The sequence below is a fragment of the Lepidochelys kempii genome, chromosome 1 (assembly GCF_965140285.1).
Source record: "Lepidochelys kempii isolate rLepKem1 chromosome 1, rLepKem1.hap1, whole genome shotgun sequence".
Lineage (NCBI taxonomy): Eukaryota > Metazoa > Chordata > Testudines > Cheloniidae > Lepidochelys > Lepidochelys kempii.
The window spans coordinates 137,545,545-137,563,335 of record NC_136380.1 but is presented as its reverse complement, the minus strand read 5'-3'; the positions used below and the strand labels follow the sequence as shown (position 1 = coordinate 137,563,335).

Here is a 17,791-nt window from a genome sequence, read left to right as displayed (position 1 = left end):
CCAGTCAACCACACACCTCATTTGGAACTGGAAGTACACAATCAGGCACCAGCAGAGGCAAACAAAAAAACAAAAACAACCCCCCCCCCACCCCAGTACTTTGTTAAAAGTAAAAATAAAAATAAAGGGAAAGCAGCAATATTCTTCTGCATAGTAAAGTTTCAAAGCTGTATTAAGTCAATGTTCAGTTGTGAACTTTTGCAAGAACAACCATAACGCTTTGTTCAGGGTTACAAACATTTCAGAGTTATGACCAACGTCCATTCCCTAGGTGTTTGTAACTCTGAGGTTTGAGTGTAATGTGTCTTCTATGACCAATAGCAACTAGCACACAGAGCTCAGATTTCAATTATTGAATAGCAAGGGAGAGAGTAAATGGAATTTGTGAAAAAAATCACTGATTAGTTTGGAATAATTAATACGTTTGGGAAGAAAATGTGATTGGCTTGTGGGTATTCTGTGAACAGAAAAAGAGCGAAAATTCATTGAATAAATTATTATTTGCTACCTATTTGCTCCAACTTTACTGTACACTGTTGAACAGCTGTTGTGTTTATATAGGGATCCCTGTTGTGCTTACATGGGTGGTGGTGGAGGTGATTTCTGCAGATAGCCAAGTTGATATAAAACTTTAGGACCCTTCAGGATGAGAAATAGCAGTGTAATGGCTAAAAAGTCTGGTGTGTATATGTATAAGCTCTGTTTCTGGTGGGGCTATGTAGTTGTTTAGAGTTTAGCCTGATTTCTGGGTTTATATTTATGCATGTTGCCCTGGTGGTAGCACTTGAGATTTTTCTATCATAAAGACTTTGCAAGAAGCACCTTAAACGAACAGGAGCTTCTCTCCTATACTCTGCATCTGACAAGGGACTCTGAGCATGTCTACTCTGCAATCCAAGGTGTGATTGCAGCTCGGGACAACATAATTGTGCTAGCCTGGCTAAAAATAGCAATGTAGCAGTGATGGCGGGGGTGTCATCGGAGGTACCTACTGGGTACGTACTTGCATTGCTGAAATCTGTGCCGAGACAGCTATACGACTACTTTTAGCCAGGCTAGCACAGGCAGGTAACGCTAGTGTGGGTATGTCTACCCAAGCTGCAACCACCAATTGGATTGTAGACATACCCTTGGGGTGGACTCTGCCGAATTGCCTAAACCTTGGCTTGTATTAGTCTTATGCTACTGCTTGGGGAATAAAGAACTTTAGTTCTGTTGCTTGTGTTTGTTTTCCTTTAGCTGGACTCAGCTATGTATGTGCTCATCAAACACAACCACCCTGGATTGCCCCAGTAGGTAATTACTGTGGGCAATTACACAGGTATCTGGCCCTCCATGTACAAAGCCAGCTGTCCCTCAGTACTGCTTTAATACTGTCAGGATCAGAGACACACACCTTCCTATGGTGACCTCAGGTAATCCACACCCCAATTTGCTGGTCACTCATAGCTATTGGGGTGGGAGGGTGTTGATAGTGAAGGAAAAGAACACAGGCTCTGAGCCAGGGCAAAGAAACATTTTTGTTTGCCTTTTGTCATATAATCTAAATTAATCTAAGTTGTTTGTTCAGCTTTTCTATCCACTGCCCCTCAACTCCCAAATTCAGGCTATAATATTTAATGCTGTAAAACTAGACCTCTTATGTTTGTACGTAATTTACTGTATCAGCCTCGCTAATGTACTTGATAGAGAAAATTGCTGTGAGGTGAGACCTATGCAAACAAGGTTATCTTTCAGAGGGGAATCCATGCAGTTAACAAACATCATGTACTGGGAAGAGGAACCATGGAGGCTGAGGATGTGGGGTGGAGACTACTCACAGGAACATGATTAGAATCTGTGTAAGGGGATCCAGAAGCAGCAAGAAACGAGAAAATATTTAGGGCCCTGTGAATTTTTTTTTTTTTTTTTTTTTACTACTGCAGTGAGTAATGGCTGCAAAACTGCATTCCTTGCTCTCGATTATCTGTTTAGACATCCAGTTCAAACTGTGTATGAAAACAAGACAGCAATTTGTGCCTGTACCTGTGTTTGTACAGTGTCTAGCAATATGGGGCCCCATCCTTTGGTGGCCCTTAGGCACTAGTAATAAACATGGTTAATGATAAATAGTTAACTGTTGAATATTGCCCTTTGGCAATGAGGAGGAGTGAGGATTCTTTTCTTGTTTGAAAATGCCTTAATCTGTGTTTGGTAGAATGAGGCTTTTGGGTAATGTACTCATCCATGGTGCACGCAAGGCCTTCTGCGGCCCCTAAGCACTGGCTGACTCAGTGGTTGTGCTGGGGGATAGCTTCTTTCCCTGTGCACTGCAGAGCTATCACTGCTGGCCCTGTTGTGACTGGTGTATAAGGCAGCAGAATGAGGGAGGGATGGCCCATGGGAAATGCAGCTATGTGATTCTAGTGGTTTTAGTACTTCATGCAGGGGCAATTGTTTTTCCAGTGCATGGACTTGAGTGGGGCCTTGTGACTTCACCTGCCTCAGCTTTGGAACCATCTTGCTTCTTAACCTCCCACCTCCAGTCCCAAATAGCCCAAACCTTAGGGCACGCTGCAAGACCAAATTTTGTACCCAGGCTTTTGAGGCTGGAAGGATACGCTAAGGGCTTGTGTTTGTGGGTATTGTCAGGATTTGGATTTCATCTTTGCTTATGTTCTGGTTGGGTGGTGAGGAGCAGCTGCCAGGTGGATCTTTTAGGGCTTGTCTTCACTATCATGCTACATTGGCGCAGCTGCAGCGCATCTGGTGAAGGCACACTATGTTGATGGGAGAGCGCTCTCCCATCAACGTAATTACTCCACCTAAATGAGAGGCGGAAGCTATGTCGGTGGGAGAGCGTCTCCCACCAACGTAGCTCAGTATAGACAGCCCTTTAAGTTGATGCAACTTTTGTTACTCGGAGTGGGGGAGTGTTTTGTACCCTGGAGCAATGTAAGTTACATCGACTTAAGTAGTAGTGTAGACAAGCCCTTAGGCTATGTCTGCACTGCACGGTAATCCTGAGAAATCAGCACTCGAGTTAACCTAGCCCAGGTGTGACCAGCCCCACAGCAAATCCCTCCCGTGTTACTGCGTTCTGACTGTTTCTGCACTCGCCCATGAGTATCTGGAGGTTCTTTGTGGTGAGATACTATAGGATTCGTTCCTAGTCAATTGTGTCTCATAGACATTAAGGTCATAAGGGACCATTATGATCATCTAGTCTGACCTCCTGCACAATGCAGGCCACAGAATCTCACCCACCCACTCCTGCAATAAACCTCTAAGCTATGTCTGAGCTATTGAAGTCCTCAAATCATGGTTTAAAGACTTCAAGGTGCAGAGAATCCTCCAGCAAGTGACCCGTGCCCCATGCTGTGGAGGAAGACAAAAAAAAACAACAAAAAAAACCCAGGGCCTCTTCCAATCTGCCCTGGAGGAAAATTGCAGGAGAACTTGTCTGTCCTCTGGGGGGAATTGTGGGAAGGCATTGGAGGACTGTGAGCACTAGACTGATTTTCGCCTCCATTCTCACTGCAAAGTGGTCAGGTTCCAGGCCGAACGAAAGGGGAGCTTGGGTTTTAACCCACCGCCGAGCCGTGGAAGCTACCCTGGGCTTCAAGCACCTCCAAACCCAGATCAGAGGTAGGGGGTCTTGAGCTAAAGCCCAGGTCAGTCCCCAGGTTAACTGTGCAGTTATATACTTAATATGACTGTGTTTGCAGTCAAAGGTACCTAGAAGCTGGCACAGGTGCCTTTTTATGTACTATAAATAGAAATAAAATGAAGTCAAATTACTCAGTTGTTGGGCAGATTTGTGGCCACATTTAAAGAATGTAACTTGTGTGTACATGCATGCAACTTGGTACAGGCAATCACTTGCAAATGCAGTTCTTGCATCCTTACTTGTGCACATGTGCTAATGTATATATGCACTAAGAGCAAATGGGGTTTGTACTTGTAAATTTATTTAATTTATGTGCACAAAAATATGCATGTTGAAATGACCTGCAAATTGCAAAGTTGCACCCACACAAATAGAGATGGGGATGAAGCCTGTTTGAAAATCTGACCCTGTTTACTTGCCTGTAGGTTAATTAGTTTTGTTTCAGAGGAAAAAGCAGATTTTATATATAGTATTGGTGCAACTGTGAGGACTCAGTGAAATTGATTGAAATGGATGGAGGGAAATGAGCCTGCATAATGCTGGGCTTTTCATGCCATGGAGACAATGAAGTAGTTCCAGTGGAAAGCACAGCTCTGTGAACATGTGGTTTCAATAATATTATGGTATGTAGTGACTGCTGCTGTGTAAAAGGAATTCAGGACACCATTTTTTGCATGCAGTCATGAGCTTTTTAGATGTCAGTTTTTGAATACTGGAGGCACCGTAGATATAGGAAAAGGGTGTTGTCTCAAAACAACTTAATTTGATCCTCCTCTTGAAGGCAAAGCTTTGAGCACAGTTATCTCTCTGAGTTGCCTTTTCAGATCCCTAAAGGCAGAGTTTGCACAACTAGTTGAGCTGGCTCTGTCTTGTTTTTTTGTCAAACTATGAAGTTCCTTCCTGATAAAAACAGAAGGCAGCCTTGCTGATTGGGTGTGGCTTTTGAAAGGATATGACATCAACCACATCCCTGGCTTTGTACAGTGTGGTCTGTCTGATCTCTGGCTGCACACCAAGTGAATGAGGAGGTGTTTTGTTAAATCCGCACACAGGTACTCAAGTTACTCTGAAACTGCTGCCGGTACCAAGTTCCAGTCTGCTGCGAAGTCTGCTTGACTTGCACACACGGAGTCTGCTTAATAGATTACTTGCATAACTAGGATTTTCATCAGGGAGGATGGAATTTGAACTCTCAAGACCAACTGTGAAGTGAAATAACAGAAATTTGACTGCCCAGTGTGCAATGGATGGTGCAGGAGCAAAGGGAAATGCCAGTAAATACCAGGGAGTGGAAGGACAGTCACATGCAACTTCTCTATCAAATCCACTGATGAGTGGTAAGTAATATAACTGTATCTATCCAAACAATCTTCCAGATAGTCTTCTGGTGGTGATGGAAGGGCCATGGATGGTATATATGCAGAGCTTCAGAATTGTATTCTCCCAGAAGGCTTGTTTACGTGCAGTTTGTAGGCAGACATCCGTGTACGTTATTGCATTTTAAATGGTATTGATTATGCACTATTAGTGCTTTCTGACAGTAAAAACCAAGCTTTATTTTTAAGCACTTCACAAATATTAGGAGTCTGAGCAAAGTAAAATAAGCATTACAATCTGAGCTGGACATAACTGAAAAAGAAGTTGCAACGTGGGCATGTTTGGTTTGCATTATTGCCAGCTGAACACTCAGTGTTAGCTCAGCAAAAAAAGTTCCTCTTTTGTTTTTAAAGATAGACTAAAGAATCTTTGCTCGTGGCATTACAGATATTTGTGGATTATTCTCAAAAGGCCAGGCTGTGAACCTCTTTCTGTCACTGATGAGTAGTTACTCACACAAGTTGCCCCATTCTGTTCACCACTCTGCGTAAGAGGCTTGCAGTCCGGCCCAAAGTGTTTGAAATACAAACAATCTCTTTTCACATACAGCTTGGTTAGCGGTGTTTCACTTGGCTTTTGGGGAGGCTTTCAGTTCATGGCTAGTGTGCTGGGGGAGGAAAAATGAAGGTAATATGCAGTAACATTGTAGTATTCCTCTTTCTTTCATGAGAGCTCTGGAAATCTTCCATTTGTTACTAAACTAAAAAAGAATAATGCAGTTAGAATATGAGGAGAACTACAAGGCCAGCTGCAGCGCAGAAGTGACCAAGGTGTCTGTACTGCTGTCTAGGTTGATTTTGTTTTTTGTGGGGGTGGTGGAATAGTGATAACAATAAAATCCCAAATGAGTCTGGATTTGAGATGGATTCTTCCTAAATGGATGACAGGTTTCCAGCATCTAGAATGAAGGAGGAAAGTCTGTGTTTGTACAGAGCCTAGCACAATGGGAGCCTGGTTCAAGACTAGGGCTCACAAGCACTATGGTAATATAAATAATAAATAATCATACGATGAAGCAAAGGGTAGTGGCACTAATTTAAGGATTCAAAATAATATTTAGACAAGAATTTTCAATGAGGCCTAAGAAATTAGACACCCAGCTCCCATTGAAAGTCAGTGCAGCCCAGGCTCAAGGGACGAATACCCGCATAACCCATGGCAGACCCCCAGCGGTCCGGGGAACTCCACATTGGGAACCACTGCCACAGCCTAAATACACTAGTATGCAACACAGGGAAACTGCGAACACTTAGACTAAGCACACACCTCCAGATTGTGATGGCATAATTATGCACTTTCACTCTTGTGGTTACTCTGTTGTCACCTGAATCCTTGTGAATGTATACAATAGCCATGTAGTTCACACATCTGTCTGTAATATGTGTATTTGCATTATACTGCTGTCAGGATAAGCTTGGGACACAAGGTGTAGGTAACAATAAAAGATCAGAGTCTAACTCAGAAAAATTGTTTCTCAATCCAAAATTTGTAAATGATCTGTAAACATATCTCTGCTGAAGCTCATGCAGACTTTGTGATGGCATTGGTTTCAAAATGGGAAAATTGAAAAGTTTTTGAAGAGACTGAATATAATACAAGCAGTAACCCTACGAGGAATGAATATGCGATGTTGCCAAGAGAGCTTGAAGAGGCTATACTGTAGGGTTAAGACTGACCCAGAAGAGTAGAAGAAGTGTGAGGTTTAAGCCCTTAGATTAGTGACATCTTCATCCCAAAATGTTTCACTAGAAAAACACCAGTACCTGAGCTGATACTAGTAGTATTTCTGCTCTTCAGTTTTTAGTTGTTCCTTACTGCTGATTCAGGTTTTCTCATGCGGGTGCTCAGAACAGCATGCCTGACAATCATTGACCCCACACTGAAAAATGTGAGACTATATTATCCATACACCCAACAAATAAAAACCACTTCCATGACGTCTACTGCAAAGGAGCAGAAACAGCTATCCCCATTATTCTGACAACTTGACTATTTCCTTACTCTTTAGATGATCCCACATTCCAGCCTGGAAAACCACCATATATTGTTCATGGATAAATGTGATTTAATAAACAGTATTCTACAGACATTGCTTTTAAAGCAAAATCCATAAAATTATGAATAGCATATTGCCCTTTATCAATCAATGTAGCATGGCTTGGGCCCACTGTGGCACTATCCATATGGGGACAGATCTTTAGCTGGTGTACGGTGCTGTAGTTTCAGTGAAGCCAATGGAACTTTGCCGACTTGCTTGTGAAAAGAAGTGAGACGCTACCAAATTAAAAAAAGAATATAATTTTCTCTAGAAGTACCACAAAATGGGTTATTCAGAAAGACTTACTGCACAAATGTCAGCACTCCATGCACGGACTACCACCAGGAAGGGTGCATTGAGGGCATGTCATTCCTCCCATTTGGCCCATTGACTCCTCTAGATTCCACAGATCTAAGTAATCTTTTTTTTTTTTTTTAACAGAGGAGTGAATTTTTGTGCCCCTTTGAATTCATGATCTTTGTCTGCCTTCCAGTCTTTCTCTCCTCTACTGAGCTGATTTCAGCATGCTCTTTTTCAGCGACATAACAGGAGATAAAGAAGTATTCACCTCTGGGAAAAATACACTGGCCCACCTGTTTGTCCGTCTGTGATAAGAACCCCTATTGTAAGGGCTTTATTCCATCTTCAGCAGTTAGTTCAGACTTGTCTGCCAACATGCTGTACCAGGTACCAGTAAAGATATTTCACTCTGGCCTCAAACCTGCTTTGAGCTGTTCACTTTGGGATAACAATCAGAGTTCCATTGGAATTGCTCCATCCTTTCTCTTAGCCCCAGGATGACAACCCCTTTAGAACAAGTATTGTTGAATTGTTATCCCAAGAGAGTTGCAGAGCCTGGACTATGCACACCAAATTCCTTTCAATTTACTTTGTTTGAATAATATAGTAAGCCTCGCAGATTGGACTATTGTTATCAGATGTGTGCGACTATTACCTTTTTGAATTGCCACTTGGTAAACTGCCCAGAGGCTTCAAGTCTGGGAAAATGTGAAATGCCTTAAAATGTGCCTCATTTTTGTTCCTTTAATAACTCATTGTTTCAGACAGAACAAAAGCCAAATTCATCTAGGATATCCCGACACCACCATCCCTAAAATATTACCATTCATGATTTACCTGCTACAGAACTTTATAAATCACAGACATTACACTAGTATATGTCCAAAATTGCCATCACGTGTCTTTGTCTTGTGTCGACGTAATATCTTTCAGTTGTTATAATTGAAAATAAAAGAGGAGTAATCCAGCAGCTTTGGTCCTAGCTACCTAAGTCAGTGGAGGTATCTAACTAGCAGTTCATGGCTTAAAAGGCAGTGGCTGCAAGCAAGGCATTTTCTCAGGTTTCAGAGTAACAGTCGTGTTAGTCTGTATTCGCAAAAAGAAAAGGAGTACTTGTGGCACCTTAGAGACTAACCAATTTATTTGAGCATGAGCTTTCGTGAGCTACAGCTCACTTCATCGGATGCTGTAGCTCACGAAAGCTCATGCTCAAATAAATTGGTTAGTCTCTAAGGTGCCACAAGTACTCCTTTTCTTAAGGCATTTTCTGTGTCAGGTCCAGGACTCTCAAACATATTTGTTTCCTCTCTTGGTCCACCAGAGCTGAGGTTTGTTGACCTTATGTGCTTGCTGAAGATCTCTGTTATTCTCTCGAAAGGGTAAAGGATTTTTGGTAGCTTATTTGATGGGGGACTCTTCATGGTTAAATGTTTCATTTCACTTATGTGATACTGATTGAATAGTGTGGTCAGATGGTTCATGCCACAAAGCCTTTTATGTTAAGGATATCGATACTTTTGCTGTTATTTCAGTATTTGTAGAGGTGCCTAATGCTAAGAGAATTAATGTTAAATAAATTAATAGATTCAGTAACCGGAGAAATTAAACATAACAGTCCATAAACATAAATGTGAGTATTCTTTCACATATTTGTGTGGATCTACCAAGTCCAGGGATGGATGGCAAGTCTTATGAAATATATCCAATTGCTCTTTTGCCTGACAAATCCCAAATAAATCTTTCTCTCTCTTTAAAAAAATAACTTGCCAATTCCTGTATCAAATTGTAACCATAACAATTTCCCCAGTATAAAAGACTCTTACAGATCCTATCACAGCCATTCATGCTGACAAATTTCTGAGTAAATTTTTTCCATCAAAACGTTCCAAATGTCAGTGCATTTGCAGACTGTGACATGTCTAGTATCAAATTTTAAATACCTAGACTCCCTGGAACCAGTAGTTCAAATCCTAGCATGACATAGGACTTCATCTTTTAAAGGTAGATAAACTGACTTCCATCTATTTTACTGTATTTAGGCCTTTCAGACAAGATCTTAAAACCCAAGGATGTGTTTGCTTATGTGGACATGAATGATTTCAGAGCAGTTCATATCTCCTCATGTCCTTGGATGAAATTTCACTCCTCACACCCACTACAGCTATGCAGTGTGCTGGTTCCTGGATTGTTGCTAAAAGTTGTTTCCATTTCAGTGTTTTGCTTTAGGCCTGAAATCATGCAAGGGAATCTGGGGGAGTGCAACACTTGCACCTGCTTCGGATCCTGTTTACTTCAGTTATCATTTGCAGAGCCCTTTGAAAGTCTGGGGCTATGTTTTTGTTTGTTTTTAAAGTGGCTGAGACAGGACAGAATTTAGTGAGCCGATGTTATGGTGGTTTAGTGTTGCTCCAGAGGAGCAAATCAGTAAAAAATTGGGTGGTTCTTGCCTTTTGGGAGAGCCCACTCTCTTCAAACCCCTCCTTAAAACTCAACTTTCCCCAGGAAGCCCACCAATGCTAATCTAAAGCACTCTGACCTTCCCATTAAGTGTTAAAAATAAGCAAACAACATGCTAAGACAGATCCTTCCTCCTGGTCTCCCCTGTACAGTTTGTATCTAATTTTGTGGCTTTAATGGTACAGAGTGTAGTCGGAAGAGAGCCTGAGACATAAGCCCTTGTATTAGAGGCCTGGTATGAGGCAGGACCTGCTTACAGAATTTGGCAAGAACTGGGCTGATATTGCAGAAATACACATTTCTAAGAAGCAGTAAGCACAGAGTACTTACGCAAACACATTTTGATATTAAGTGGTACCAAAACATTCTGATATTAGGATTGTACAAAAACATTTCCCAAGGGTAACAGGAACACACTGATTCCTTTTAAAAGATAAGGTTAGGATGACAGTATGTAATAGAGATGTTTTGATTGAACCAACATGTACAAAGTGATGGGTAATAACTAGGGCTGTCAAGCAATTAAAAAAATTAATTGCGATTAATCGCACTGTTAAACAATAATAGAGTACCATTTATTTAAATATTTTGGATGTTTTCTACATTTTCAAATATATTGATTTCAATTACAACACAAAATACAAAGTGTACAGTGCTCACTTTATATTTATTTTTGATTACAAATGTTTGCATTTCAAAAAACAGAAATAGTATATTTCAATTCACCTAATACAAATCCTGTAGTGCAATTTCTTTAAAATGAAAGTTGAACTTACAAATGTAGAATTATGTAGAAAAAAACCCTGCATTCAAAAATAAAACGATGTAAAACTTTAGAACCTTTAAGTCCACTTATTCCAACTTCAGCCAATCACTCAGACAAACTAGTTTGGTTACAATTTGCAGGAGATAATGCTGCCCACATCTTGTTTACAATTCACCTGAAAGTGAGAACAGGCATTCGCATGTCACTTTTGTAGCTGGCCTTGCAAGATATTTACGTGCCAGATGCGCTAAAGATTCATATGTCCCTTCATGCTTCAACCACCATTCCAGGAGACATGTGTCCATGCTGATGACGGGTTCTGCTCGATAACAATCCAAAGCAGAGCGGACCGATGCATGTTCATTTTCATCATCTGAGTCAGATGCCACCAGCCCAAGGTTGATTTTCTTTTTTGGTCATTCGGGTTCTGTAGTTTCCACATCGGAATGTTGCTCTTTTAAGACATCTGCAAGCATTCTCCACACCTCGTCACTCTCAGATTTTGGAAGGCACTTCAAATTCTTAAACCTTGGGTCGAGTGCTGTATCTATCATTAGAAATCTCACATTGGTATCTTCTTTTCATTTTGTCAAATCTGCTATGAAAGTGTTCTTAAAACAAACATGTGCTGGGTCATCATCTGAGCCTGGTATAACATGAAATATATGGCAGAATGGAGGTAAAACAGAGCAGGAGACATACAATTCTCCCCCAAGGAGTTCAGTCCCAAATTTAATTAACGCATTTATTTTTTTAACAATCATCATCAGCATGGAAGCATGTCCTCTGGAATGGTGGCTGAAACATAAAGGGGCATACGAATGTTTAGCATATCTGGCACGTGACATTCTAAATAAGAAGCAGTCAGCATTATCTCCTATAAATGTAAACAAACTTGTTTGTCTTAGCAATTGGCTGAGCAAGAAGTAGGACTGAGTAGACTTGCAGGCTTTAAAGTTTTACATTGTTTTGTTTTTGAGTGCAGTTATGTAACAAAAAAAAATCTACATTTGTAAGTTATACTTGCACGATAAAGAGATTGTACTACAGTATTGGATGAGGTGAATTGAAAAATACTATTTCTTTTATCATTTTACAGTGCAAATATTTGTAATAAAAATAATAATATAAAGTGAGCACTGTACACTTTGCATTCTGTGTTGTAATAGAAATCAATATATTTGAAAATGAAGAAAAACATCCAAAATATTTAATAAATTTTAGTTGGTATTCTATTGTTTAACAGTGCGATTAATCACGATACATTTTTTAATCGCAGTTAATTTTTTTTGAGTTCATCGTGTGAGTTAACTGCGATTAATCAACAGCTCTAGTAATCACTAGCCACATCAGGGAGCAGTAACTATGTCAAAGGTAGCACGTAACTTGTCTGTATTAGGGTATAAAGATGTCTTTTAGAGGGAGTTTATTTGTTCCGCGGCGTGGGGAATGGAAAGTCCCACCATTCACTGAGTTGTGTCCATTGTCTCGGGCATACATGTCTTCGGGCTTGTCTACCCTGGCAATTAACAGCGCTGCAACTTTCTTGCTTGGGGGTGTAAAAAAACACCCCCCTGAGTGCAGCAAGTTGCAGCGCTATAAAGCCCCAGTGTCAACAGTGCCCCAGTGCTGGGCCGCAACCACACAAGACACTTTAAAGTGCTGCCATGGCAGTGCTGCTGCTGCAGTGCTTTAGCGTTGCCAGTGTAGACTAGCCCTTAGTATCCCCACAGAGCAGTGGTGGGCAACCTGCAGGCCGCGGGCTGCATGCAGCCCGTCAGGGTAATCCGCTGGCGGGCTGCTAGACAGTTTGTTTACATTTGCGTGGCCACCCGCAACTCCCACTGGCCGGGGTTCGCCGTTCCCGGCCAATGGCTGCTGCTTCCCGCAGCTCCCATTGGCCAGGAACAGCGAACTGCGGCCACTGGGACTGCGGGCGGCCGTGAAAATGTAAACAAACTGTCTAGCAGCCCGCCAGCGGATTACCCTGACGGGCTGCATGCGGCCCACGGCCTGCAGGTTGCCCACCACTGCCATAGAGTCTGCCAGGTGCTATTACCGTGCACTGTCAACAATAAACCTGTCCTCGTGCCTTTGTATCTTAACGGATCTTGTGGTCATTGGGCAGTTCACTTGAGCTGTCTGCGCAGAGCTGGGACGGCACACAGGAAGAACACACGCACGCAGCCAAACATCTAACCACGCAGAGCACACAGCAGATGCTTAATTCCTTCTGTGATTACAATAATACTGGCCACCAAAACTTGAGGTACAAAGTCAATGGGTAACACAATTACCCCTGGGTATTTTGGCACCAACCACGATCAACTGTTGTTAGTTCTAGCCCATCTCTGGCTATTAGTAAATAATTTAGCAGCTGCAACCTTTTCAGAATATCTTCCTTTTAAAATTGGTAAAATATTCTGAGCTTGAAAAAACCCCAAAGGCATTATAAACAATTCAGAGCTAGTGGCAGGCTAAATAAGAACAAGACTGTGCTGTGTAAATTACTCTTTTGTCCTCCAATGGGAACTTAGTTGATTAGTGCTTGTTTAAAACACTATTTGCATTCTCATAAAATGTACCTTGCTTTTTCCTCCCTCCAAATGAGTGAAGGCTGGCAACTCAGGGAATAAACCACCTTGACCAGAACCATTGCTACTCCTGACTGCAGCAGCAACTCAAGCAATGTATCTGGAAATCAGATAATACTTAGGAATCGCATGAGAAGGAAGCAGATTTACTACATTTCCGGCAGTCACCCAGTTTAGATAAAGTCAGGCGATGAAATAGTCCATGAAATTCTTGACCCTTCTCTTCTCCTTCTGCAGACTTTGTTTCAGACTGGTCTCCCTTACATGATGCCTCTATCCACGGGCGTTTGCTTGCTCTGAAGAAACTCATCACTCAGGTATCGTTTTACTGGGGAGATGAACATTCTGCTGCTTTGCTCATTGGTCCCATTGTTGAATGCAGGCTGGATTTTATATTGTAAAGTATCTGAGATTAGTACAGTGAACTCCACTTGTGATGGATGGTTTTATGATAGCTAACTTATTATCTATGCAAAGCCATATAAATGAAAGCCTGGATTCTGCAAGCAGTTATGAATGTGCTTAACTCTTGCACAAGTATTCCCATTGAAGTCCCCAGGACTACTCATATACTTCAAGTTAAGCACATGTGTTAGTGTTTGCAGGATTAGGGCCTAACTGAGCTATATCCTTCTCTCCTGTTGAGACACCGGTTGGAGGAGAGCAGTTATTGGGGAAATGCCCTGTGTTTGATCTTGCAGATCTCATGAGACTCTGTCATAGTTGAAGGATTTGTGGTAGAGCTAAATAAAATATTTGTAATGCAAGGTTTGCTTTTCCATCAAAACTCGCTCCTGAAATCATGGAGGTTTCCGGAAAACAACTTGATAAAATTCCAGAATTTCTTGACAAAATTGCAAATAAGATATTTGCAAAAATCAAAAGGTCACTTTTATTTGAGAAGTCACAATTCTAAATCTTGATGGAAAAGGTCACATGGCACAGTGGGTGATGTAAAAGGCTGGAAGCCAAGATCATTCAAAGACATTTAAAATACGTAAAGCACTATATAAGTGGTAAGCATCACTGTTATTGCCTCCAATAATAATTTCTGTTATTTTACAAGGGGAGCAGTGTAAACCTCATTACAGCAGATCATGTGTCTCCTCTCCATGAAGCCTGCTTAGGGGGCCATCCTGCTTGTGCTAGTGTCCTATTAAAACATGGGGCTCAAGTAAGTATAACACAGATGTTTAGAAGCATATCTATGAAACTCAGTTTTCCCTGCAGGGTAATAATTGGTTTAATGAACGATGAGAAGAAAACCATAGGATTGCATGTTGAGATGTCTACAGTGTGTTATGTAGGAGGAATTGTGTGATGTGAAGGAATGTACCACAATGAGTTAAACAATAAAAAGACCAGTTGTATTTTTAAAAACGTCTATTTCAAGCTCCTGATATTGTAAGCTGTGTGAAAAGAATGAACCCTGCTAGAGTTTTCTGAACCAAATTCTAATATCAATTAAAGCCCATTTACACTGCTCTGGTGGTGTAAAGGAGCGTAATGTGGGTGTAAATACCATTTACATTTTAAGGCCCCTTTACACTTTTGGAGGAATGTAAGTATAACTAAGATCCTGGGTCTTTTCGATTTTTTTATGTAATTATTTTGGCTGAACCAATATAGTGAATAGCCATTCCAAAAAGCCCAGTGAGATTTAATTTATAATAAAATATGCTTTGATAAAATATTAAATATAAAATTTGATACTGTGCATGTACCCGGTGCCTAGCTTAACTCTAAGCATATTGCCACTTTTTACATAAGACACTTTTTTAATAAAGCAACAAAAAAGTACAGATTTAAGCAGCCCCTGCCATTATTATTATTTATATTTTGGTTTCATAGATTCATAGATTCTAAGGTCAGAAGGGAGCACTGTGATCATCTAGTCTCATGTAACACAGGTCACAGAACTTCCCTAAACAAATTCCTGGAGTGTATCTTTTAAGAAAAAACATCCAATGTTGATTTAAAAATTGCCAGTGATGGAAAATCCACCATAACCCTGGATAAATTGTCCCAGTAGTTAATTACAAGGGCCCTACCGAATTCACGGTCATGAAAAACATGTTATGGACTGTGAAATCTGGTCTCTTGTGTGCTTTTACCCTATACACTACAGATTTCATGGGGGAGACCAGTGTTTCTCAAATTCGGGGTTCTGATCCAAAAGGGAGTTGCAGGGCGATCTCAAGGTTATTTTAGGGCTGCCTTCAGAGCTGGGTGGCTGGAGAGCAGGGGCTGGTGGCTGGGTGTCCAACCCTGAAGGCAGCGCCTCACCAGCAGCAGCGCTGAAGTAAGGGTGGCGATACCATCCCATGCCACCTTATTTCCGTGCTGTTGCTGGTTCTGCCTTCGGTCCCTTCCCTACTCCACAGCATCCAGGTGTCTGGTCTGCAGGCGACGCTCTCCAGCTGTCCAGCTCTGAAGGCACCACCGCCACCAGCAACAGCAGAGAAGTAAGGGTAGCAGTACCATAACCCCCCCTCCAATAACCCTACGACCCCCCACAACTCCTTTTAGGATCAGGACCTCTACAATTACAACATCATGAACTTTCAGATTTAAATAGCTGAAATCATGAAATTTATGATTTTTAAAATCCTATGACCATGAAATTGACCAAAATGGACTATGAATTGGTAGGGCCCTATTAATCACCCTCAGGGTTAAAAATATACATTATATCCAGTCTGAATTTGTCAAGCTTCAACTTCCAGCCATTGGATTGTGTTATACCTTTCTCTGGTAGGCTGACAAACCCATTATCAAATATTTGTTCCTCATGTAGGTACTTACAGATGGTAATCAAGTTACCCCTTAGCCTTCTCTTGGTTAAGCTAAATAGATTGAGCTTCTTGAGTTTAGTCTTGGTTCTAGGCACTTACCAAACATATAGAAAGAGGCAGTCCTATCCCAAAGAGTTTATAATCCCGCAAAAACGTATGTACACACTTAACTTTATACACGTGATTAGTCCCACTGATGTTAGCAGGACAAATCACATGCATATATGCACCACAGGTGTAAATATGCAGGGTCAGTGCCTAAAAAAAAGCAAGAAGCACATAAAAAATGGAGAGGAATGGAGACAATATACAAGCAAAGTGTCCAGAGTGGTGATGTGTGCAAGTCTCATGGCATTTCTGGTTTTTTTCCCCCAAAAGTATTGACTTTTCAGTGAAAAATTTAAAACTGAATATTTTTGTTGGAAAACCAAAAATGTTAATGCACAAACGTCACCACAGTATCTACCTCCTGGGAATTCTAGGTCAGGTGCCTCATGCCCACCTTCTCCTCGATGGGCTGGGCTCCCTGGTCGGACTACATTTCCCATGATGCACCATGGTCTCCTCTCTCGCTAAACCACCATGGTACATCATGGAAGCCCCTACCATGGTGCATCATGGGAGATGTGGTCCAGCTGGAGAATCTGGCCCATACAGGGCAATGGGGGCATGATGATCCCAGAAAACTCCCATGAGCACCATGGTAGTATTTCTGACTCAAATAGTTTTTGGGTTTGGGGAAAAAAGGTGTGTTTTTCCAATGAAAAGTTGATTATTTTCAACAGAAAGTAGACACCTTTTGCAAAAAAAAAATGTTTTTAATTGAATACTCTCAATATTGCATAGAAAAAACAGTTTTGATGAAAATATTCATCCAGCCCTAGTTAAAATATTCCTGGATCATTACTGTTTTTAAAGAAACTACTTGCCTGTTGTTTTTCCTTCAGGTGAATGGAGTTACTATTGATTGGCACACTCCTTTGTTCAATGCCTGCGTCAGTGGCAACGTGGCCTGTTTGAATCTATTATTACAGCATGGAGCCAGCCCACATGCACCATGTGACCTGGCTTCCCCTATCCATGAAGCTGCTAAGAGAGGTAGGTTACTCAGTCAAGAGTCGGAATTACTTTTCCTTTTACCAGCACCTTGCAGCTGAAGCTAGTGAGAGAAAGGAAAGATCGGTCAGTATATTGAATTCATGTAAAATACAAATATATCATTGATAGAACTCTGATACTTGTCCTCAGTGCTGATATCACAGTTTCTACCTTCCTGTCTTCATCCGTGACACCTGCTCCTGGGTCCCTAATCAGCTCCTGAGGCCCTGGGTATTTGAGGTGACCTCTCTTAACTTCGTCTACCACACAATCTGGCTCGCAAGCCCTCACACCAACTTGCACTGCTGCGAGGGATCCTTTAACCCAGTGGTTCTCAACTCTGGTCCACCGCTTCTTCAGGGAAAGCCCCTGGCAGGCCAGCCGGTTTGTTTAACTGCAACGTCTGCAGGTTCGGCTGATTGCGGCTCCCACTGGCCACGGTTCGCTGCTCCAGGCCAGTGGGGGCTGCAGAAAGCGACGTGGGCCGAGGGACATGCTGGCCTCCCTTCCTGCAGCCCCCATTGGCCTGGAGCGCAGAACTGCAGCCAATGGGAGCTGCGATCGGCCGAACCTGCGAACGCGGCAGGTAAACAAACTGGCCCGGCGCACCAGGGACTTTCACTGAACAAACAGTGGACCAGAGTTGAGAACCACTGATCTAACCCAAACATTGCCCTTGGGTCTCCCACAGCTTAACTACTGTCATTTGGGTGGAGG

At 41.8% G+C, this 17,791-nt stretch overlaps 1 protein-coding gene across 5 annotated transcripts in view; it reads left to right on the top strand.

The window, feature by feature from the left end:
* The first annotated feature begins 4,487 nt into the window (after positions 1 to 4,487).
* ASB9 (ankyrin repeat and SOCS box containing 9) overlaps positions 4,488 to 17,791 on the top strand; it is a 30,125-nt gene continuing 16,821 nt past the window's right edge. For 4 of the 5 annotated variants that reach the window (XR_012160201.2, XR_012160202.2, XM_073355394.2 and 1 more), the window contains exons 1-4: positions 4,488 to 4,986; positions 13,419 to 13,498; positions 14,248 to 14,355; positions 16,924 to 17,074. Coding sequence is in view for 3 of the 5 variants with exons in the window: in XM_073355394.2 (XP_073211495.2) it covers positions 4,893 to 4,986; positions 13,419 to 13,498; positions 14,248 to 14,355; positions 16,924 to 17,074 (433 nt within the window). In the remaining 2 variants the exon portion in view is untranslated. The remainder of the gene's footprint in view (positions 4,987 to 13,418; positions 13,499 to 14,247; positions 14,356 to 16,923; positions 17,075 to 17,791) is intronic. The other variant, XM_073355421.2, reaches the window with a different exon arrangement.